The following is a 26,078-nucleotide window of genomic DNA, read 5'->3' on the forward strand; positions in this document are numbered from 1 at the left end:
TACCAGATGAAGGCTGTATCAGGAAGGAGGGAGTGGTATACCAGATGAAGGCTGTATCAGGAAGGAGGGAGTGGTATACCAGATGAAGGCTGTATTAGGAAGGAGGGGGTAACCATTGTGTCAAGGGCTCCCAAGAGTTCATAGGAGTTAGAGACTAGGAAGTGACCACTGAGTTTTAAAATAAAAGTGGTGCAAGAAGATGGTAGAGGAGAAAGGCTCTTTTGAAACGAATCAAGAACAAATCAAGAAGGGAAAGTCCGGGCAGCCAATAGGAAAAATTATTTTGGGGAGTTGCAAAAGGAAGCAGAGAAAACAAAAGATACAGTAGCTAGCAGGGTGGTAGCATCAAGAGTTGTGCCTGTGTTCAATGTTGAGTATAATGCATGCTTGTGCACTGATAAGGATCATCAGGTAGAGATTAGGGAAGTTAATCACACAGGAAAGACGGGAGCAATTTCAGAAAGGGAACAAATGAACAAGTACATAACAAGTACACAGAGCTTTACCCTGGAGTAGAAGGGAAAGTTGTCCACGTGGGTACAAAGCAAGTAAATGTGCAATTTTAGTGCTGTCAGAGTCCTGAATTCTTTTCTGACTTCTCCTTTCTCTGTTAGACAGAAAGCAAGGTAATCAATGAGTGTGAGGTGTAAGGAAAGAAAGAGGCTGGAGAGGAGATCAGGAAATATGAACTTGAAGACTGGAGGAAAACACTGAATGAGAAAGTGGGCTAGTAAAATACAGTGGGATTGCCCTGGAGGCCACCACGGGATTGTGGTTATGAACGCAAAGTGAGCACAGTCAGCCTGTTTGAGTGACTTCTTTCAGCAGTGCAGCTCTTTCCGTGTAGGTACATGGAAGGCAGAGAATTGGATGAAAAGATTTTTGGTTGTCTAGTATAATAAAGCATGAGAGAGACCAACAGTGCAGAGTATGTGCAGAGCAGTGGTTATTATGAGGCCAGGGTGAGAGAGGAAGTGAAGGGGTGAAACTAGCAATGGCCAGTGGCGAGGTCAAGGGAGTCAAGGACCTGTAGAGTCCTGTGGGACGGAGGCTTGCTGCAGCAGGTGTATTAGTGTGAGAACATCTAACAGACAGGAGGTGCTGAGGAAGGTGGGCATGCTCAAGAATTAGCAAAGTGTGTCCTGATTGGTCTGACTGGGGCGGGGGGTGGAGGAGATAAGACCTTGTAGAGAAGAGGCCAAGAAACAGGAAGACCAGAGCAGTGAGAGGATGGTCTGCATGGATATTAAAGCAGTGACAAAAAGTGGCAGGCATTGTTTTGGAAAAAATGACAGAGAGCGTAGAACCAAAATCATCAAAGAATGGTGGGAGTGGTATTGTGCCAATCTGTAGATACCTTCAAGAAAAAAAAACACCTTTGGATCAATTCATTCAATATTTCAGTAAAAGTGGTGTTTCTGCTTCTTAGACACCTCCCCCATTTCAACCCACCCCAGCTACTACTGTTGAGATAAATTCATGTCACTTGGTATGTATTAGGTTGTCACAAAGATGTCACAGTTAAATACAGTAAATACTAAACTACAGATAACTTTGGAGGGCTCTCTGGTTGTATTATGTGATTTATGAATCATATTCATAAACTTTTCTTGTTAACATTGATGATAGAAATAAGGTGGTAAAAAGAGGTCTGCTAAGATGTATATGTAGGTAACGGTATCTGCTCTTTTGATATGATCTGTCTTCAAGTCCACACCAAATATTTTCTCGCAGGATTTTCATAAGCACTAAATGTGAAAATGTTAAAGTGTCTTGAAATCATAACAGACTGAATACATAAGAGAATAATAATTATTATCATTAAAGTGTTTGCCTTCTTAAAACAATTGAAATATAACTTTATATAACATGAACCATTCACCTTATGGCTTTCATTCTGTTATGAAGACCAATAATACTGAGAAGTATTTTCACATTGAACTCTGTCTGATATTTGAACAGCATTAAATGTTGTCTTGTCTTTATCTAATTTCAGGAATGTTCAGCCTGAATTGAAATCACTTGCAATGGGTTTCCATTCCCTGGTTATACGATCACTAGGTATGGAAAACACATGGATTATTAACTTAAGATATAAATATTCATGTCAAAGCTTAAAAACCAAATGTAATACAGTTTTGGTTATAAGAAAGTAAAGAAAAAGGAATAAGTAAGAATCGTTTCTATTTTCTTGGTAAACCAAAACAGTAAGAGACAAACAAATATTGAATGACCTAAAAGAGAATTTGATTGTTAATTCTAGTTAAAGTCCATCTGTAAAGACCAAGGAATCATCATATCTGTGTTATACTCTTTCTAACGGAAAGATAAGCAGACCCCCAAATGTTTTCACTTTCAGACAAATAGGAATGTTTCTTCCACCCTGTCAGAGGGAAGGCCCTTCCATCTAAATTAAGATATTATTTAAGAAGGGACCAAAGCAGCGTGGGAGGCCTGGGAATCTGGCTGGCCAGGCTGAGGCGCAAAACAACAGAAGCTGACGTGAGCTGTGCTGCTTCCCACTGCCTGCTTCTGGAAGTCTGGGCTGCTAACCTTTATCAGTAATTAAAAATGCAAAAGAGAATGAGAACTCAGACTCTACGACTGGATTAAGAGAGTGTTCTGAACAGAAGAAAGCTCAGCAGATTGAGGTTTATGTTGGCAAATGGTAGGACTGAAGACTCCAGAGGTTAAAGGCCTATTTAAATGATGCAAAGGTGACAAGTAAAGAACTTAGGGTATTATTTTTCCCTCCTGTTGCCATTTGCCTATTATATCCCATAGCTGCCTGTTATCGTTGAACAATTTCTAACCAAGCTCCTGTGAATGATGCCTGTTTGTAAGAACAATAAGCAGTATATGCTTATTCATGGAAAATAGGAAAAGGGCATCTTAATCTTGAGATTGGGGCAGAGGATTGATTATGACCCAGAGGCAACCACTGGTACCAGAAGGAAAAGCAGGCAAGTCAATCCCTGGGACTCTAGGCAAGCAAAGAAAAGAATATAACTCCATATTCAAATGGAGATTTGAAAATTACAATGGAGGGGTTGTCCAAAAAGTGTATTTGGGGTCAAGATCACAGATCCTCAAAGGTAAAAATGAAGAAATATAAAGGAAATAAGAAAGAAGAAGATAAAGGTGCTCAAGATTCCCACCAGCTCTCTTCCCAATTGTCTCTTTTGTGTATCTCTCGTCTTCCAGCCGGTGGCTGTCTACCTCCATACTCAATGGAGATCCCTCACTCCTAGAACCTAAGCTACAGACACTAAAAATAGAGTCTGGGTAGTTAGGACTCCTTCTGATATGTTGAAATGGGACTATGAGAATGGAAGAAATTCCAAAATGTATCAATATGAACTGTCACCCAGGTATATTGAAAAATGTTCCTTGAATTGACATCTTCTAATCTCATGTTGTAGGAGGAATTCTAGCCCCAATATATTATGGGGTTCTGATTGATAGAACATGCATGAAGTGGTCTATGAACAGCTGTGGGAAACGAGGGTCTTGTAGGATATATAATTCTGATTTATTTGGGTAAGTTGTCATAAATACATTTCATTAATTGATTTTTTTCCTTCAACTATATTAATTTCTAAAAGATAAAGTTTTCATTGTAGTAATATTAATAGTGATAACCACCATTTAATGAATGCTTACTTTCTATTCAGTATTTTATCAGGAAATCTGGTATCATTTCAATTCTCATAGAAACTGTAGGAAATGAATATTTTCTTTTCCCTTAAATATAAAGAAACTAAGGTTCAAGGATAATAACTTGTACAAAAATCACAGAGTTAAAAGAAAAATAGCTAGGATTTGTACTTGGATCTGTTTTCTTTCCAAAACTTTCCTCATACTAAATGTGTGTGTGTGTGTGTGTGAGTGTGTGTACGTGTGTGTGTCTATGGAATTGCCTGTGGCTTCTCTAGAAAGATACAAAATGACCAATTGACCAGTAAGGGCTCTGGTCATAAATCAATAAGGAAATAAATGGGAAAAAATGTTTTCATAATCTGACAAAGACATGAAGCAACAGGAATTCTCGTTTCATTGGTAGGAATGTAAAATGGTACAGCCATGTTGGCAGACAATCTAGAAGTTTCTTATGGAATAAAACTTGTAGGCTTATTACGTGATTAAGTAATCATGCTTCTAAGTATTTACCTAAATTGGTTAGAAACTTGTCCACACAAAAAGCTGCACTTGAATATGAAAAAATGGAAGTATCCAAAGTGTTCTTCAATAGGTGAATGGATAAGCAAACCAGGGTGCACTCGCACAATGGACTATTATTCAGCAATAAAAATAAATGAGCTATCAACCTACAAAAAGACAAGAAGGAAACTTAAATGTATATTGCTAGGTAAAAGAAGGCTGTCTTCAAAAGCTTCAGACTGTGTGATTCCAACTCTCTGATCTTCTAGAAAAGGCAAAACGATAAAGAAAACAAAAAGATCAGTGGTTTCCCATGGCTCAGTGGGGAGAAGGAAGAGATGAAAAAGTGGATCACAGGGCATTTTTAGGGCCTGAAACTATTTTGATAGTGTACATAGTCACAGTAGATACATAACATTATGTATTTGTAAAGTCTACAGGACTGTACAACATAAAAAGAGAACTTTGATGTAGAATATGTGTTTATTTTCATTTAATAAATTGATTAATGTATCGATATTTGTTTAGCAATTGTAACGAATGCACCATACTAATACATGATATTAATAACAGGAGAAACTGTATGTGTGCAGAGCAAGGAGTGTATGGGAGCCCTCCATACATTGTACAGTTTTTCTGTAAACTTAAAATTGCTCTTAAAAATAAGATATTTTAAAAGGGTAAATCATCCAACATTTTCCAATGAAAAAGAATGACTGGTGCCTATGAAACAAACAAAAAGGTGCTCACATTCATTGATAGCAACAGGATTACAATTAAAACCTACCCAGATTGTCGGCAATCAAAAATGTGATTATACTACATTTGGCCAAAGTACATCACTTTGAGCAACAACAGTACTTTGGGGAATATTTGTTAATATGGAAGTCTCTTCACTGTATATTGTCATGGGAAATGCAAGCCTGAACAGTTCCAGGGAGTATACTATCATTTATTTGAACATGTGGTAATTTTTTAGTTCAGGGTGAACCTCTGGAGAAAACCCTGGATCAAATTCACTGAAAATGCATTCTTCTAGTCGATGTGTAAATTCACTAATACCCCCCAACAAATAGAAGTCCAGCTTCTGCAATTCTCCGACTGAGGCGGCACTCACTATCTCACCGACTTTTCCATAAAACTGTGAAGTTCAAATTATGGAAATAAATTTACCAAAAATAAACCTAGTGAATTTACCTTAATGATTTTAAGAAAGTGTTTATTTTTAATTTTAATCATCATTTATGTCCAGGACAGCTAGCTGGTGAGATGTTCCTTAAAAATTCCTCTCTGCAATTACTACCGAGTCCAAGCACTTACATAACACATTTTGTGATTCTTTACATTGATTTCAACAGAAATAAACCCTTAGAAACATTTTTTTCACCATACTAGTTCCTTTTACTTTAGTGAAAACTTAGGTAAAACTAAAAGGGAATTTGATTTTTTTTGAGACAGAGTCTCACTATGCTGCCCTTGGTAGAGTGCCGTGACGTTACAGCTCACAGCATCCTCAAACTCTTGGGCTTAAGTGATTCTCTTGCCTCAGCCTCCCAAGGAGTTGGGACTATAGGCATCTGCCACAACGCCCAGCTATTCTTTGGTTGCAGTTGTCATTGTTGCTCTAGCTGGCCTGGTCCAAGTTCAAACCTGCCACCCTCAGTGTATGTGGCTGGCACCATAACCACTGTGCTACAGGTGCTGAGCCAGAATTTGAATCTTTTAAATATTAAATTACTTTATGAACTAACTCTTCTCATTGAATAAATATTATATCAAATTTTTACACCCAAAGACCTTTGTGACACCATTATACACATACCCAATGTGCACACACACACATTCTTGTATACATTGGTGATTAAGTTATAACCAACCTACAAGATTATTATCAAGCTTTAAAGAACCAGTGACTATATTTGCTCAGATATTTACCATTTTCTTTGCTCTTCATCTCTTCTCGCATCTCATATTCCATCTGGGGTTACTTTCCTTCTGATTGAAGTAGATGTTTTAAAACGTCTTTTAGTGTGTTCTTTTAGTTACAAATCATCAATTTTAATTATTTGAGAAATGTCTTTATTTCAATCTTATATTTAAAAGACATATATTCAGGGTAGAGAACTCTACATTGACAGTCGTTTTCTCTGGGCATGTTGAAGACATCATTCTACTGTCTGCTAATTTCCATTGTGCTGTAATAAGTTAGCTGTTACCTGGTTCTCTTATTCTTTTAAGGCAGTCTGTCTTCTCTATCTAGATTCTATAAATATCTTCCCTTTCTGTTTGGTATTCAGCAGTTTCACTATGAGGTGTGTAGGTATGGATTTCTTCTTAATAAGAATCAGTGAGCTTCTGAAATCTGTGGATTAAAGTACACAGCATGAAGAAAAACAGCTCCCCAAACTCGCCTGTGTCTTAACATGTAAATATGCTGTAGAATGAAGTTGCCAATCAGCTGACTTGAAGATAGGAGTATTATTTGGTTGGGCCCCATGTAACTACAGGGATTCTAACAAATACAAGAGGGTGGCAGAAGAGGAGGGCAGAGTGGTGTGACATGAGAAGGACTCAGCCCACTGTTGCTGGCCTTGAAGATGACAGAAAGTGGCCGGGAGCCACCGCGTGCAGGTGGCCTTAAGAAGCAGGAAAAGGCGAGGAAACAGATTCTTTCTTAGAGCTTCCAAAAAGGAACAGAGCCCTGTGAACACCTTGAATTTAGCCAAATAAGACAGCTCTTCACTTCCAGGACATGCTTCAGGCATAGCTTGCCCATCCTTTCTTTCATAAAGTTAACGCTATTGCTGCCAGCTGGCAATAATCACCCCTCCTTAGAACCCTCAATAGCACATTCTACCCCACCCATATCACTTTCCTTTGAATATTGTTGTTCATTGCTAGATTGTCTAAAGGGGAATTTTAAAAAAGAGCAGTGCATTTACAACTGAATGCAACAAAAGTTAAATGATTATCTTATGATTTTTTTAGTAGACTTTATTCTTTAGAACAGTTTTAGGTTCATAGCAACATTGAGGAGAAGGTGTAGTGACTTCCCATACCACCTGCCCCCAGACGTGTATGCATAGCCTGCCCCATTGTCAGTATCTCTCATCAGGGGGTACATTTGTTATAAGTGATGAACCTGTATTGTCACATCTTTATCACCCAGAGTACATAGCTTCCATCTTGGTGTTGTACTTTGGATGGGTTTGGACAATTGTGTAATAACACATAGCCCATACTACAGAATAGTCTCACTGTCCTAAAGCTACTCTATGTTCTGCCTATTTGTCCCTCCCTCCCCTCTAATCCCTGGAAACTACTGATCTATATCTATACAGTATTTATAGTTTTGCTTTTTCCAGGTCACATAGTTGGGATTATACGATATGTGGCCTTTGCAGACCAGCTTCTTTAACTTAGTAATATGTGTTTAAGTTTCTTCCATGTGTTTTTATTGCTTGAAAAGCTATAACAAAATCCTAGACCATCTAGATTTCCTCCTTGTCTTCTAGGAATTTTATAGTTTCTTGTTCTACAATTTGGTCTGTGATTTTGTTTTCATTTCTATGAAGAGTCTTGTCTAAATTTATCATTTTATAGGTGGACGTCTAATTGTTCCAGCACCATTTGTGGAAAAGACTATCTTTTCCCCATTGTATTGCCTTTGTTCTTTATTAAAGATCAGTTACCTAGGGCAGCACCTGTGGCTCAAAGGAGTAGGTCTCCAGCCCCATATTCCGGAGGTGGTAGGTTCAAACCAAGCCCTGGCAAAAAACTGAAAAGAAAACTTAAAAAAAAAAAAATCAGTTACCTATATTTAAATGGGGGTGGGTCTATTTCTGAGCTGTGTATTCTGTTCCATTGATCCATTTGTCTATTATGCACCAAAACCACATTGTCTTGATTTCTACAGCTTTATAGTAAGTCTTGAAGTCAAGTAGTATCAGTCCTATCACTTTGGTCTTATCTTTAAGTATTCTCCTGGATATTCTTGTGTTTTTTTCCCCCTCTTCATAAATTTTATAATTAGCTTGTTAATATCCCCCTCTTTCATAAACTTTGTAATTAGTTTGTTAATATCCAAAAGATAACTTACTGGATTGCCTGGAGTCTATAGGTCCAGTAGGGAAGAACTGACATCTTGACAATATCGAATCTTTGTGTACCGTATGTGAACATGGAATATTTCTTTATTTAGTTCTTCTCGTTTGAGTTTTATACTTCTCGGCATATAGCTCTTTGTATATATTTTATTAGACTTATACCTAAGTATTTCATTCAGGGGAGTGCCAATGTAAATGGTAATATGTTTTTAATTTCAAATTTCATTTGTTTATTGGTGATACATAGGAATAAGTTTGACTTTGATATATTCATCTTCTATCCTGCAACCTTGCTATAATTGCTTATTAGTTTCAGGAGTGTTTTTTTCTAGTGTCTGAAACTTTCTATATAGACATTCATTCAAAGTTTTATTTTTCCCTTAAGAATATGTTCACATTTTCTTTCCTTTTCTTTTTTATTGCATTAGCTAGGACGTCTGGTACCCTGTTGAAAAATAATGAAGGAAAGAGATATTCTTGCATTATTCCTGACCTTACTGAGAAAGCTTTGAGTTCCTCACCACTAAGTATGACGTTAGGTACAGGTTGGGGATAGATTTTTTTTATTTATCAAACCAAGGAAATATTCCTCTATTCCTACTTTAATGAGAGTTTCAAGTCATAAATGGATGTTTGATTTTGTCAAATGCATTTTTTTTTTTGCATCTAGGGATGTGATCATGTGATATTTTTTCTTCCTTAGCCTGTTGTTGTAATGAACTACGTAATTGACTTTTCTATGTTGCAGTCAATTACATAATTGACTTTTGTATGTTGAGATAATTCCCAGTTGGTCATAGTGGATAATTATTTTTTTAATTATTTTTCTACATTGTTGGATTCGATTTGTTATTTCATTGAGAATTTTTTGCATCTATGTTCATAAGGGACATTGCTCTGTGGTCTTCTTAACTTGTAATGCCTGTGACTAGTTTTTGAATTAGGGTAGTACTGCCCTCATGGAATGAGATAGGAGCTTTCTTGCAGCTTCTATCCTCTGAACGATATTGTGGAGAACTGGTATAATTTCTTCTGTAAGTGTTGCTAGAATTCACCAGTGTACTCATATGATCTTGGTGCTTTCCATTTTATTAAGTTATTAAGTATGAAATGTCCAATTTCCTTAAGTACTAAGTCTGACAGTTGATATCCTTGATATTTCACTTTGACATATTCTATTTTTATTGTGAAGGTACATCCTCTTTCTAATGCATATTTTGGCTTGTGATTATATTTCAAACTTTTTTAGAGTAATTTTTGTGAAACCATGGATAGGTCAATAATTTGTGTTATTTTGGAGTATGAGTTCCATCATGAAACAAATGCAGTGCAGACAGCTTGAAATATCAACAAAGTATTTAGGAAAGATGTGGCTAATGAACTCACAGTAGATTGATGGCCTGAGAAGCGCCATTCTGGTGATTTTAATCTTGAAAATTAGCCTCATGTAACCTGAGAATAATGTGGATAATGATGAACTCAAAGCTATAGTGGAAGTGAATCTATCCCAACATTCATGTGAATTAGAATCAAGGTTTGGCACTACAGTTTCAATAATATTGGATCATTTGAAACAAATTAGCAAGATAAAGAAGCTGGGTAGATGGGTCCACATGAACTAAATAAGCCTCAGAAGTGAAATTGCCTAGAAAGCGATTTTTCTTTGCTGCCATTTCTATACTGTATTGTTACGAGTGATGAAAATGATTCCCTTTGACAACTGCAAACACCCAAAACAATGGTTGGGTAAAGATGAAGGGTCAAAACACAGTCCAAAACTAAATAGTCACCAAAAAAAGCTCATGGTGTCTGATGGTCCAGGGCTGGCATGATCTGCTGCAACTTCATGAAACCTGGTCAATCCATTACAGTGGATGTCTACTGCAACCAATAGGTAAAAATGATGAGGATGCTTGTGATTAAGCAGCTGATATTGGTCAGTAGAAACAGGTCAGTCTTTTGCAAGACAATGCTATTGCACAAACAATGCTGCTCAAACTACAGAAGCTCGATTTAGAAAAACTTTCTGTCATCCACCATACCTTGCACCAATGACTTTCACTTCTTCCAGGCTTCAAACCACTTCTTACAAGAAAAAATATTAAATTCTCAACAAGCTATGAAAAATGCCTTTCAGAATTTTTTTGCCCCTTGGTCTCTAAGTTTCTTCACTTCTGGCATACACAAGCTACTCTTAAGATGGCAAATCAGGGTGGTGATAATTTAGGTGCATACTTTGATTAATTGTACTGCTTCTCTTTTTTCTTTTTCTTTCTTTCTTTCTTTTTTTTTTTTTTGAGACAGAGTCTCCCTATGTCACCCTCAGTAGAGTGCCCTGATTTGAGCAACCTCAAACTCTTGGGCTTAAGTGATTCTCTTGCCTCAGCCTCCCAAGTAGCTGGACTACAAGCACCTGCCACAATGCCCAGCTATTTTTTATTGTAGTTGTTTAGTTGGCCTGGGCCAGGTTCGAACCCACCACCCTCAGTATGTGTGGCTGGAGCCATAACCACTGTGCTACAGGTGCCGAGCCAATTATACTGCTTCTTGTTTGAGATAAAATAAACTTAAGTTTTGATTCAAATTGAATATTCAGATTTAATGACTAATAGAAAGCTAGTAGTTATTGATTCAATATCTTTAATAGATATAAGCCTGTTTAGATTGTCTATTTTTTCCAACGTGAATTTGAGTAGTGTGAATCTTTAAGAACGGGGTCCATTTCATCTACATTATTCTAATTATGGTTATCATGTATTCATAATATTCCTTTTCTTAGCCTTTTAATGTTTACAGGATCCACAGTGATGTCCCCTTTTTCATTAGTTATTATTATGTCTCTTCTGTTTTTATCAGAGTTAGCCTGGCAAGAGGTTTATTGATTATATTGATCTTTTCAAAAGAACAGCTTTTGGTTTTGTTGATTTTCTCTGTTGATGTTTTCAATTTCCTTGATTTTTTCTCTAATTTTTGTTCTTTCTTTTTTTCTGTGTATTTTAGGTTTTCATTTGCTTTTATATTTCCAATTTTCTAAGGTAAAAGCTTAGACTAATTTCAGATTGTTCCTCTTTTTATAAATTTCCCTATAAGCACTGATTTTGCTTTATCTCACAAATTTTGATGTTTTTATTTTCATTTAGTTCAAAATATTTTCAAATTTCTTTTAAAATTTCTTCTTTGTCTTATTTAGAAGTGTATTGTTTCATCATCACTAATTTGGGGACTTTCCAATTATCTTTCTTTTATTGACTTCTAGTTTAATGCCATTGTGTGACAGCAGACATTGTATGACTTCTATTCTCTTTAAGATGTTTTATAGCCCAGAAAGTCGTCTATCTTGATGAATATTTCATATCAGCTGGAATATGTATTCTTCTCAATGCAGTGTAATGTGTTGTTGGATGAAGTACTCTATAGGTGTCCATTATATACTATTGATTGATGGTGTTATTGAATTCAGCTACACTCTTCTTGATTTTTGACTGCTAGAACTTTGCATTTCTGATAGAGGGATGTTGAAATATTCAACCATAATTCATCTATATGTTGTAGATTCATCTACAGTAAGTCCTCACTTAACCACATCAAAAGGTCTTAGAAACTGACTTAAAGTGAAAAAGCATATGATACGCCATAGAAACTTGACTCTAGTCTATAACAATTAACCTATGGTAAAAATTGCTTTGTTACATAGTTCATCATTTCACTTAAAGCCACAGTTTCCAAGAACCAATAGATAATATTCAGTGTGTACTTATAGTCGTTCTCCTTGAAGTTTTTTTCCTCACATATTTTTACGCTATATTTGTAGGTGCTTATGTGTTGAGGATTGTTATGTCTTTTTAATTATTATATAAGGCCCTTTTAAAATCACTGATAACTTTCCCTGCTTTGAAGTTTGCACTGTTTAAAACTATAGCTATTACTACTTTTTTTTGATTAGTGTTAGCATGGTATATTTTTCTTGATTCAGTTATTTTTCATTTATATATGTCTTTTTAAATTATTTTTTTATTTTTTACATATACATGTGATTATTAGGTTTCCACTTTTTGCCTTCACAGAATTAAAAAGACTTAATATTTACCAACAATAACAATGTTTAAGATAAGGACTAGAACCAAAACTTCATAATGAATGAATGAAGATAAATACATTCAGAAAAGAAATATAGAAGATGAGTCTTCATATTTAAAGTGGGTCTCTTGTAGACTCACATATAGTTGCACTCTGCTTTTTTATCCTCTAATAATCTTGGTCTTTTAATTGGTGCATTTAGATTATTGACATTAAAAGTGATTACTGATATAATTGGATTAGTATTGACCATATTTGTTACTATATTCTATTTTTTACAGTTGTTCTTTGATCCTATTTTTGTCTTCTACTCTTTTTCTGCCTATTGTGGTTTTAACTGAGTCTTTGACATGAGATTTTTCTCTCTTTTCTTAACTTATTAGTTGTACTTCAGTTTTAAAAAAATTTTAGTACTTGTCCTAGTGTTTGCAATATACATTTACAAATAATTGAAGTTCATGTTCAAATAACATTGTATCACTTCACAGGTAGTGTTGGTACTTTATAATAGCAAAGTGACTCTTTTTGTCTTTTTATCCCTTATATCATTGGTGTCATTCATTTCACTTATACACAAGCAGCAATGAACACATATATAAGCACATATATTATATATAATATCACTGTTGAACAAACTGTTATCTGTTAAATCAATCTGGAAAAAAATTTAATTTTACTTATTTCTTCTCTGATGCTCTGATTCAGGTTTCTGAACTGTGTCATTTTCCTTCTCTCTGAATAGCTTCTTTTAACATTTCTTTCAAGGCAGATGTACTTGCAAAATTCCTTCAATTTTTATTTGTCTGAGAATGTCATTATTTCTATTTCATTCTTTTAAGATAATTTCACAGGGTACAGAATTTCAGCGTTTCTCTCTCAACTCTAAATAATTCACTTGCTCTCATCTTGCTTATGTGGTTTCTGAAGAAATATCTGATATAATCTTTTGTTCCTCTATAGTTAAAGTTTACTTTTCTTCTGGGTTTTTTCAGGATTTGTTTTTAATCTTTAATATTCTGTGGTTTGAAAATGATAGACCTAAGTATAATTTTCATGGCATTTATCCTTTTCTGTTCTGACCTTCTTTAACCTGTGGTTTAGTGTCTGATATTAATGTAAAGAACATTATCAATCACGATGTTTCAAATATTTCTTTTGATCCTTTCTTGCTTTCTTCCTGATCTAGTATTTCCATTGCACAAACTTACATAGATGTCCCAGAGTTTTTGGATATTTTATTTTGTTCTTTTCTGTTTACTTCTCTTTGCTTTTCAGTTTTGAAAGTTTCTATTATGTTATTCTCACACTTAGAGATTCTTTCCTCATCTGTGTTCTACCTACTTATAAGCCCAGGAAAAGCATTCTTCATTTCTGTTGTAGAGTTTTTGATCTCTAGCATTTCTCATTGATAGAGAATATCTATCTCTGTTTACACTGCCCATCTGTTCTTGGATGCTATCTACTTTATCCATGATATCCCTTAGCATTCAATCATAGTTGTTTTAAATTCCCATTTTGATAATTTTAACATCCCTGACATATCTAGATCTGGTTTTAAGGCTTGATTATTCTCTTCAAACTGTGTTTTCTGACCTTTAATATATTTTTTTTCTTGACATCCAGGCATAATGTATTAGTTAAAAGGAACTACTATGCATGAGCCTTTGGTAATGTGGTATAGGATGCTGGCATCCTATAGTCCTATGATTAGGTGTCAATCTTTTAGTCAGCCTGTGCTTCTGGATTGTAAACTTCAATCATGCTTCTCAGGTGGTCCCCTTCCCCCTTAGGTAGGAAATGATGGCTTGAGGAGTTGAAATTTTGTTTTTTCCTCCCTCCACAAGGAAGGCTAGAAACAGCTGAAGTTTGGTTTTATGGCTTCATGATCATTTTAAAATAATAAAAGTTTACTTATTTTCTAAAGAAAAGTATCACTAGAATGGCTGTCTTAATAATTTTTTGCATAATTTCAATTTTTTCCTTTATGGTCTGTATACTGGATAGGAACAGTTTAAGTTTCACATAACATAAAATTATAATCTTTTTGTTTTATTTCCACAGAAAAGTCTACATTGGCCTGTCTGTAAGCTTGAGATGTCCAACACTTCTTTTATATATTGTATTAATTTTTTTCATGAAGAAAAAATATCAAGGAAAAGATACCAAGCCACCAGAAAATGAAAAATATGTCACAAATGAAGCCAACAAGGAATCTTTAATGAACAATGAACATTCTGTACCTTCTGATGTAGCAGAGGTTGAAACATGTACTTGAGGAAAAAACCACTTCTGTGCTGTGTTTCCAATCAACCTTGTACTGGTTCAGTAAGACATTATTTTTGCAGACTTCCTGCTCCTTTCATTGAGAATTCCCACGTTATTTACTTATGATGGAACAGTGAATAAGCCTATGAATTTATTATAAACTATAAATAAAAAGGAATGAGAGTTCACACTGTTAGGTTAGAACTGTGAATTCTTATTAAAATCAGAATATATGATTCATAGAAATTTAAAGGAAGATGCATCATTAGTATGTAATAGAAATAAAAGTATTTGCTCAGGTAATTATAACTCTTAATAATCACAGTGACTAGAATATGGGTAGAGGTTAAAAAAAAAAAAGACAGGAAGGATTAGTAGTCTAAATAAGGAGAAAAACCTGATGTCTTTTTTTTTTCTAAACCAACTTGGACCATATTACCTGGGATCTATCTAGCCTGCTGGAGAATTTATGCTATTGTGATATCTGTTATTTATATTAAATCATATATTTCACAGACTTTTAAATTTATAATTTGAAATTGTGTTTAACTAGCAATGCTGATATATCTTCCAACTTCCCATTTAAAAACTGCTAAAGAAATAGAGATATTCAAATATTTGCAAACTATGATTGTTAGACAAGATATTACAGAATGTGTTAAGTTTCTATTGGACCTATGGAAATGGGTTAAGAAAAATTGACTTTGCCTCTAGAAAGCAATACTCGTTGAAAAGATGTGTCTTCATTCCACCTGTTTATTCTCTGGAAAAAGTAAAGTGTATGCCAGATAATATATCAGCTATCACCCTATTACATGGGTTTTTTTTATTTGTTTGGTTTTGGTGCACAAAAAGATATCTTTCATATCTCTACAAGCAGCCTAAGAAATAGAGTGAATGAGAACAAATATTCAAATATTGCATTTCCTAGTGGCAGTAGCTCTGTTATAATGAATGCTAGAGTTGGTAGTTTTTATTCTCAATTGGTTTTGAAAGATTCTTTTTGCATCAGAAAATAATCAACTATGATTTCTTTTTTAAAAAGAAATGTGATCATAAATCTGCTCCAGAGATTCTGAATCAAAATATCTGTGATACAGCTTAGATATCTCTTTAAAAAAAAAATTCCACATTTTCTGTCCACATGGGTAGGATCCTATGATAGACAGAAAACCACAGGATAGGAGGATTACCTGAGTTTAGCCAAGTCACACAACGTAAATGGTACTAGAATCTGGGCATTGGCCTGACTGTAGACCTGAGAAAAGATTCATTAATCAAACTAACAGAAATCTGGGGAAAATCACCCACATGCTAAGTTAGTGAGCATCATATAACAAATTTGATGGTGATAGGGTCATATATACATTTTTTAATTTAATGGATATTTATATACTATGTATATAATTATACCTATGGTATATATAATTCTACATATTTATGGAGTACAAATGTGTAATGATCAAATTATAACAATTAGCATATCCATCACCTTAGACATGTATTGCTTCTTTATTTTGAGAACATTCAAAATCTCACCTACCATGTTTCCCCGAAAATAAGACCTACCCCCAAAATAAGCCCTAGCTGGATTCCTATGCATTTGTTAAATATAAGCCCTACCCCAATAATAAGACCCAGTGATGGGCGTGGCTATGCAGCGCATCTGCATAGCCACGCCATGCATTTCAGTGCAGAGCAATAAGGAAGACTAGAATACCTTTTATCTGCCATAGATCCTTTCTCTGAGCTGCTTGCACTTGTGCAGGTGCACATGTGGTAATTGTGGTAGCAGGCATCCTATTGTGCACATGTGAACAGCTAGGGGAAAGGAATTCACGCATCACTAGCGCCAGCCCCACCAACAAAGTTGGCTCCCCCTGTCAGGTTCCAGAAGAAGATGACTTAACTGTATTTGAATAAATGTAGATTGTTGTATTATACTTAATAAAAATAAGACATCCCCTGAAAATAAGCCCTAGTGTGTCTTCTTGAGAAAAAAAAAATAGGACAGTGTCTTATTTGGGGGGAAACATGGTAGTGTTTAGAAATATACAGTACAAAAGATATATACAGTGCATTATTATTAAATATAGTCACCCTACTGTGCAGTATTTACAGAGCTTATTCCTCCTCCTAACTGCGACATCATACCCAGTGACTGACCTCTCCTCAACCACCCATTCTCTCTAGTCTTTAGTAATGTTATTCTGCTCTCAACTTATGTGAGATCTATTTTTTTAGATTCCATGTATAAACAACATCATGTAATATATGGATCTCTTCACTTGACATATTTCACTTAACATAATGTCCTCCAGATTCATCTGTGTTGTTACAAGTGACAGAATTTCATCCTTTTTATGGCTGAATAGAATTCTGTTGTGTATATATAATACATTGTCTTTGCCTACTTTTCCATTGATGGGCATTTAAATTGATTCCACACTTTGGCTAATGTGAATGGTGCAATAAACACAGGAGTGCATAATGACTCTTCAATGTGCTTATTTCATTTCCCTTGGAAATATCCCCATTAGTAGGATTGCTGGATAATATGGTAGATCTATTTTTTTTTGGAAGAACATTTATACTGTTCTCTGTAATGTCTATATTAATTTACATGCCCACTAATAGTGTATAAGAGTTTTGGTTTCTCCACATCCTAACCATTATTTGCTATTTTTGGTCTTTTTGATAATAACCATTCTTCCTAGGGTAAAGTGGTATCTCATTTTTATTTTCATTTGCATTTCCCACTTGTAAGTGATGTTGATCATTTTTTCATGTACCCATTGGCCATTTGCATGTCTTCTTTGAAGAAATGTCTATTCAGGTCTTTTTTCTGTTTTAATCAGGTTATTTATTTTGTCTTTTGTTATTTCATTGTATGAGTTCCTTATAAATTCTGGATTTTAATCCTTTATCAGATGTATAATATGAGGTATTTCCTCCCATCCTGTAGATAATCTCTTCACTCTGTTGATTGCTTCTTTTGTGATGCAGAACCTTTTGATTTGATGTAATCCCACTCATTTATTTTTGGTTTTGTTGCCTGTGCTTTTCAGGTCTTATCTAAGAAATACTTGCCCAAATGATGTCCTATAGCCTTTTCCCTATATTTGGTTCTAATAGTTTCAGGTATTACATTTAAGTCTTATTCCATTTCTAGTTGACTTGTATGTGGTGAGAGGCAGAGTTTTATTCTATTGTATGTGTATATTCATATCCAGTTTCTCAGCATCATTTATTGAAGAGACTGTCCTTTCCTCATTGTGTGTTCTTGTCACTTTGTTCAAAATCAGTTGGCTATAAATGCATGAATTTATTTCCTGGCTCTCTATTGGTCTTTTGTTCCATTGGTCTTTTAGGCTGGTTTTGGTTTTGCCAATACCTCACTGTTTTGGTTACTATAGCTTTGTGGTATGTTTTGAAGTCAAGTAGTGTGGTGCCTCTAACTTTGTCCTTTATATTTAATGTTTTTGATTGGTAATTAAGAACCTACTATTAACATTTTGTTGCTTATTTTTAATGTTTTATAGAACTTATGTTTCTCCTCTTTTACTGCCTTCCTTTGTGGTGAAGTAATCTTCTCTATCAGTATATTTTTATCCTTTCTCTTTTACTTCTACTATATTTATTAACAGTTTTGATTTGCGGTTATTATGAGGCTTACAACTTACCAATGACAACTTACACATAGTTATTTTGAACTGATAACTTTGATGGAAAAACAAGGAAAAACTCACACTAATTCCCTTTCATCCCTTCATTTTGTATTTTTAAAGTCATAACTTACATCTTTTTATTTATTTTTTAACTGACAAATAATTGTACATATTTATGGGATACACAGTGATGTTTAGATACATATAAAATAGTCAGATCAGAGTAATTAGCATATTAATTAACGCAAACATTTCTTCATGTTGGAAGTATTTAATATTGTTCTAATAGCTATTTAAAACTATATATTATTAACTATAGTCATCTACAGTGGGACATAAAGCCTGTTTGCTAGGAATGGGCTCAGTGCTATATCTCAAGACCATGCCAAAGTTGCATACCTGTTTGCCTGGCGTGGGGGTGTTTCTGCAGGGTGGCTGATAGGACCACATTCTAGGCCCAGAACACAAGTTTAGGGCTGTTCAGTTAGCCTTCGGACATTCCCACATGAGGCAGCCCATATGGCTGTTTCCTGGGTCTGGTGCATGTGTGCACATCTTCTCGGTCAGCCTAGGAGCATGTCTGCCACAAGCAACCCAAGAGACTTTCTCAGGTCCAGGACACAGGTGCAGGGCAGCTTGCCCAGCTCAGGAGCATATCTGCTAGGGGCAGTCTGAACTGATAACTTTGGAGCTATTTCTCAGGTCCAGGAGGTGGGTTCTTGGATGCTTGGCTTAACCTGAGGATATGACTGGGCTTGTTTCTCAGGCCTTTAATGGGGATGCAGAGCCATTGAGTAAGCCAGGGGCATGAGTGTGGGGTGCAGAGGTGGGTTCTTGGATGCTTGGCTTAACCTGAGGATATGACTGGGCTTGTTTCTCAGGCCTTTAATGGGGATGCAGAGCCATTGAGTAAGCCAGGGGCATGAGTGTTGGGTGCAGGGGTGTTGCAGGATTTTTTCTCAGATCATGAGGGCACATTGCCACTCTACTGGCCTAGGAATATATCAGCTGCTCAGATGTTAAGGGCCTCTCTTGCTGCAGGGAGGGCATGCAGGGGATCAACTCAAACCCCCTGGGTGGAACTGGCTGACAGACTGTTCATCCATCTGGAATTGTGCCAGTGAGGAGTGGTTTCCCTGATCTTGAGCCCAGTCTCTACACAGCTGGGATTGTGGTGTTCAGCCACCTATTTGGGCTGGGCATAATGAAGATGCAGCTGATGTGCTGGAGAGGTTCACTGGCTACTGGTCCCTAGAAAGAGGGCACACTCCAGATATAGCACAAGTCTCAACATTCCAGCACCCCACACACAGGCCCCTGGCTTACTCATTGGCCCTGCAGTAGCTTGGCTGGGGGAAGAGAAAGGGGACTATGTGGTAGGAGTGCACATAGGTGTTCAGTTTGGAGAATTTCCTTTAGCATTTCTTGTAAGGCAACCTGGTTGCTATAAACTCCCTCAGCTTTTGTTTGACTGGGAATGTCTTTTGTCTCTTTTATTTCTGAAGGGTATTTTTGCTGGGTGCAGTATTCCCATCTCTTTCCCATTTTTTTTCCTTTGGCCCTTTGACTATGTCATTCCCTCTTTCTTGGCCTGCAGGGTATTCATTGAGACGTCTACTTCTAGACATATTGAAATTCCCTTATGTTTTATTTGCTTCTTTTCTATTTTCCTCTTTTTTTTTTTTTTTTGCAGTTTTTGGCCGGGGCTGAGTGTGAACCCGCCACCTCCGGCATATGGGGGCCAGTGCCCCACTCCTTTGAGCCACAGGCACCACCCTTATTTGCTTTTCTCCAGCTACTCTCAGAATTCTCTTTTTCTCTTTGACTTTAATATCTTGGTTATGTCTAAGCATTGCCTTATTTGGATTGATCTAATTGGTGACCTTCCAGAGCCAGAATATTTGTATCTCTCCTTAGTCTTGAAAAGCTTTTTGTTATTAATTCTTTGAGTAAACTTTCTATCCCTTTGTCATTCCCTAGTTCCTCTTTAATGGCAATGACACATACACATATATTTGCTCTTTTAATGGTGTCCCATAGATCTCATAAATCTTCATGTGTTCTCATTTTTAAACAGTTTTTCTTCTCCAACTGAATGTTTTCTTTTTTTTCTGAGACAGAGTTCACTCTGTCACCCTGGGTAGAATGCTGTGGTGACACCATAGCTCACAGCAACCTCAACCTCCTGGACTCAAGAGATCCTCTTTCCTTAGACTCCCAAGTAGCTGGGACTATAGGCTCCCACCACTATACCTGAATAGTTTTTCTATTTTTAATAAAAATGGGGTCTCATTTTTGCTCAGGCTGGTCTTGAACTCCTGAGCTCAGGCAATCCACCCTCCTCAGCCTCCAGAGGATTACAGGCAGGAGCCACTGCACCAGGGCTTGACTATATATTTTCAAACAGTCTACCTTCAAGCTCACTGATTCTTTCCCCTGCTTGATAAATTCTACTGTTGTCCTTTATTGCATTTTTTTCATCTTATCATAATTTTTAGTTCCAATATTTGTTTTATTTTTTATTTCAATTTCTTTGTTAAATTTCTCTGATATATTTCTGCATTGATTTTTCTGTGATTTATTCACATTTCATTTAAAAAGCTATTTTGAAATCTTTATCTGTGGTTCATGTCTTTTGGATCAGTTGCTAGCATGTTGTTTTGTCCATTTGGTGGAGCCATCTTTCCTAAGCTATTCTTATAGCTTGGAGGTGGCATCTCTGGCTATACACTGATGAGTGAGGCACTTATTCCAGTCTTCACAGTCTGAGTTTGTTTGTTATCTATTTCACTAGGCTTTTTTAGAGTATCCAAGCATTCTGATTATTGTATTCCATTTCAGCACTAGAGGGTGCCCTAAGACCAGGTTAGATACCAGTCTCTAGATGGTTCTGCTGCTGACATACTGCCCAACTTGGATGGGCCTGTGGGAGATCCACCCACACAGGACACTTACGCCAAGTGAAAGAGTCAGCCAGGGCCTGAAGTCTGGAGGATCTGAGGACCATTTTTCTTGCAGCACACACACCCACACGTAAGATCTTTGGCATGATGTCTCCTCTGGCAAGGATGGACGGCCACTACCAACTTCCACATGTGGGCTGCCACCAGCCCCACCCTCTCTTTTTGTCTTAGCTGGCTTTTGGTGATTCAGCTTCATTCCTTCTTAACATGATTCCTTTGGTCTGATGTAGGAGTGAGTCTCCTGTGGAGGGTCCCAGGATAATATGTAAGTCAAATATTTTCCTCCAGCTCACTTATTTCAGTATAGAAAATTATTATACCATAATGGCTTGGGGTAAGGGACATCATGGTCCAGAGAACAGATCCCTTAGCATCCAACTATGATTTTACTTATTTTTGTGGTCCAAAGAGTCTTCAGAGCCTCACTCAAGTGTTCACATTTCCTTCCTTGTGAAGGTAATTTTTTGCGTGGATAGTTGTTTAAATCCATGTATCTGTGAGGGGGTAATAGCTGGAGATACCTACTGCTGTGCTATCTTACTCCACCATAAACTTTATTGGGATCTTGTCTTAATAAAAATCAGAAAGAAAAATAATGACAAAACCACTTTTCAAATGACTGCAAGGAAAAGGGAACATTTAATTAATTTATTTAACAATTATTGAGTTTCAATTATCTGTCAGGCAAAATGAAATAGGAGAATAAGTAAAAACCAAAAGGACAGTTCTCTGTGTAGCTTATACTTTAAAGGGGCAAAAGAATATTAATAAAATTAAATTACAAAATGTTATAAATTATAAGAGTAAATGTATTCCGGAGTTCTGATGTCCAAGGGCAGGAGAAGAAAGTCCTAGCACCAGTAGGAAAGAGAGAGAGAATTCACCCTTTCCCTGCCTTTTTGTTCTATCGGGCTCCTTGTTTATGAGATGATGTCCATCCACATTGAAGGTAGAGATGATGCCCATCCACATCCCTACTCTGTCCAATCCGCAGTCCAGTCTCCCCTGGAAACACCCCATAGACACATGCAGAAGGGATGCTTTATCAGCTCTCTAGGCATCCCTTAAACTAATCAAGTTGACACGTAAAATCGACCATCAGACCCATCTATTTTATTCCTAGCATCTTGCTTACTGTCAGATATATAGCAGGTGCTTTATTAATTATTTGTAAGTAAATGAATAAATGAATTCCAAAAATGCCAATTATGTAAAATACAGATTTATTTATAAGAACTTAAAATATCATGCAAAAAATAGCTGCATTAAAGTCAAACACTGAGAGGATTGTTTCATAGGTTATTAAAGATTTTCTTTATTTTAAAATAAATATATATTGTAGGAAAATAATAGCATCTTCAAAATTGCTAAATATAGAGGTTAAAAACATTTGAATCTTTGCCCTTTGGGAGCTCAAAAATGAGGTGGAGAAATAGGCAGATAACACATAACAATATACACTTTTAATACATACAAGAATATAATAAAAACATTTATGATCATTCACAGGGATCATGCTATTCTCTCTAGTTTTATGTCAACATACGTACTCGTGGACATCTTACCAAAACAAAATTACTGAGAATTAATGATAAGAAATTTGGCAGTGACTATTGTCACTAGCCTTTTGTTTGCCTTATATCCGTGCTGAACAGACTGTGTTTCACACCTGGGAAACCAAGACCCAAGCTGGTGAGGCAATGATCACACTGGTGATGTGATTTCATTAGCACCTTAGAGTCCCACCTCACACTCCCTGTGGCATGGACCTTTCCTTCTGGCTTCCTTTCCCAGCTGCAGGGGTTGTTATCAGCATCTTCAAACTATATTTTTTATTGCTTTTCACATTGGATATCAAGACTTTTGTGTCTTAGAGGAGAAAGGAGAGATTGGTCTTGAGCTGAACACTCAGCCAGCACCAATGGGAGTCTAGAGGTTTTCTTTAATCATCCCTGAGAGGCCTAGTGGAGGCCATGGAGGAATCAGCTGTAAGAAATTCAGACCTCTTACTTCTGCAAACTTTAGGGGCTTCACTTTCTCAGTCCAGCCAAACTTTTAGTTGAAGCTAGGTGCAGTGGCTCATGCCTCTTATCCTAGCCCTCTGGGAGGCCAAGGAGGGATGATTGCTTGAGTTCAGGAGTTCAAGACCAGCCTGAACAAGAGCAAGACCCCATCTCTACTAAAAATAGAAAAATTAGCCAAATGTGGTGGCGTGTGCCTGTAGTCCCAGCTACTTGGGAAGCTGAGGTAGGATTGCTTGATTCCAGGAGTTAGAAGTTGCGGTAAGCCAGGCTGATACCACAGCACTCTGGCCTGCGTGACAGAGGAAGATTTTCTCCACCCTCTCCCAGAAAAATTCCAGCTGAATTGTTTTGCTGATTTAGATGTCATTAGGTGGCTTCAGCCCCAAGTCAATAAATGTTCAAATCCTGTTCTTTTCTCCAGGAGTTTCTCTCTCTACAGTTAATTGTCTGCTTAATAACATCACTGATGGCTTCAAGAAAAGCTATAATTTTCATGTTACGCTGCTTTTTTCTCATTTTAAGGGTGCAGGTGAGACCCTCTTTCCTCCTCTCTACATCTCCAGCTGAAAGGGGCAGTCTCAGTTTCATTCCTTTGATGTAAAAGAAAATACGTTGTAATTAACTTTATAAATTTCCTAGACCAGTTCAAATTATTTGAGAGTACCTCTCTCCCTTTCCCTCACCTGACTGTAGCTAACAGATTCTCTAATAACTAATAAATTATTATTCAGTAAGCAATTATTAACATACCCATTATTGTGAAAAATATCTTTCCTAAAGCAACTCATTCCATAGGTGCAAATCATGAAACATGGAGACTTTTTTTTCTATTGAACTTCTATATTGTCAGTTGATTTTTTTTTTTGAGACAGAGTCTCACTATGTTGCCCTCAGTAGAGTACTGTGGCATCACAGCTCACAGCAACCTCAAACTCTCTGCCTTAAGCAATTCTCATGCCTCAGCCTCCCAAGTAGCTGGGACTACAGGCGCCCACCACAATGCCCAGCTATTTTTGTTGTTGTTTTAGTTGTCATTGTCACTTAGCAGGCCCGGGCCAGGTTAAAACCTGCCAGCCCCAGTGTATGTGGCCAGTGCCCTAACCACTGAAGCACAGGTACTGAACCACAGTTGATTTTTTTTAAGCCTAGAAATTCTTTAAAACTGTAGGTTTGATTAAAACAAATATTGCTTCTCAGCCTTTTGGCTAAGATCAAGAGTAAAACTGTTGGTTTGGTTTTAATAACTCTAGTTTTTTTTAATCTAAATATTTATCCTGGATACTTGTGCATCTAGGGTTCTGTAATATTTTCCTACTATTTATATAACTTTTTTATTAATATGAGGTCTCTAAACAACTAACAATGAAAATAAGAAATATTGCCATTAAGAATGAAGGTGGAACAAAAGGTGTAATCTTATAAATATGACTAGTACCTTAAATAGGTACAGGAACATTTCCAGTGTGGTAAGCTTGTTGGAAATTTTTAAGTATATAATACACTGACTACAAATGCTTTTCTCCCAGGCCTAAAGTAAGTATGCAGAATTATGAAAAGAATAAGGTTTTTCACTCATATTAAAGATACTCACATTTCTTTTCTCCCCATATTATCTATTCTAAGCAACACGGCACAGTGCATCTTTTATGTTTTTACTAATAGAAAATATGTACCTCTCTCTTAACATTTATTGCAGTCATTTAGTGATCAGCAATGATGTTGGTGAAAGATGTTATTTGAATTCCTCAAGCTTTAGAGTCATCAAGATAAGTTAAATTATTATTTTATTTGAAAATCGACTACAATAGGAATTACAGACATCTGAAGGGGAAAAGATTCCTGTGATTATCTTTTAATTTTGTATAATATTTGCTTAAATTTTTATTAGGACCAATTTCAGAAAGGTCTCATATTTTTATCACTTACCAGGCTTTACTTCAATAGCATCTGTTTTTTTTAAAAGCTTTAAGCTGTCTATTAATAAGGAATGCAACAGCAGCTGCAATACTACTTGGACCACTTCTGTCATTTATATCCTGGATGAGTTATCTATATATATTTTCAGGTTTTACCATTGAGAAAAATTCAAAGGAAAGTAAATGCATTGTTTAAAAATATTGAAAATTATCTGTGCAGATAATTTTCTTGGATCTACTAATCTCCTGAATGATGAATTTAAAAATTAGATACATGAGTCATAATTTTAAAATCATTTCCAAAATATCTGTCCCCTTGTTGTGGCTGAACAAACGAAAAAGCATTTTAAATATATAGTCAATAAAAACAAACTCTTTGTTTCTATTCATGCTGGAGCAGGAAATCATATAAAATCAATTTAAGTTTCAAGGTCATCATGTTGTACAATAGCATATATTAAATCCAGCCCTCGACATAATTGAACTACGGATGAAACAGCATACCTGTAATTGGAAATATGTATCTACTTTCTAGATATATGTCATCCATTATAATATTCAAATTCTAAAACTTGTCCAATATTTCTGTTGGGGATTTTCCCCTTCTTTCTTTCTCTTCTTTTTCCTTTCTCTTCCTTTGTCTTATCCTGTTTTCTTCCTGAATAAGTAAAATCTGATCTATCAGATGTGGCCCAGCAAGAAGGTCTATATAATATATCAGAGGAGGAAGGGATAGTTACTTAAAGGAAACTATAGATTTTTGAGTAGAGGTAAGAGCCCAAGAGCCAAGCAGCATTAGAAGACTGTCCATGAAAGAGGAGTTCAGTGGAGTGTGAGTATCCAAGGGAGGCGTATTAGTTAGGGTTCTAGGGTTCTCCAGGGAAACTATATATATATA

The 26,078-nt window shown here is 36.1% G+C and overlaps 1 protein-coding gene across 5 annotated transcripts in view; it reads left to right on the forward strand.

Annotated features, from left to right (window-relative positions):
• LOC100966263 (solute carrier organic anion transporter family member 1B3) overlaps positions 1 to 15,403 on the forward strand; it is a 94,465-nt gene extending 79,062 nt beyond the window's left edge. For all 5 annotated transcript variants that reach the window (XM_023514728.1, XM_023514727.1, XM_023514729.1 and 2 more), the window contains 3 exons: positions 1,997 to 2,061; positions 3,423 to 3,540; positions 14,406 to 15,403. In XM_023514728.1, the coding sequence (XP_023370496.1) occupies positions 1,997 to 2,061; positions 3,423 to 3,540; positions 14,406 to 14,619 (397 nt within the window). In that variant the 3' untranslated portion in view covers positions 14,620 to 15,403. The remainder of the gene's footprint in view (positions 1 to 1,996; positions 2,062 to 3,422; positions 3,541 to 14,405) is intronic.
• The last annotated feature ends 10,675 nt before the right edge of the window (positions 15,404 to 26,078 follow it).

This window comes from Otolemur garnettii, unplaced genomic scaffold (genome assembly GCF_000181295.1).
Source record: "Otolemur garnettii isolate 467f Iridium unplaced genomic scaffold, OtoGar3 scaffold00057, whole genome shotgun sequence".
NCBI lineage: Eukaryota > Metazoa > Chordata > Mammalia > Primates > Galagidae > Otolemur > Otolemur garnettii.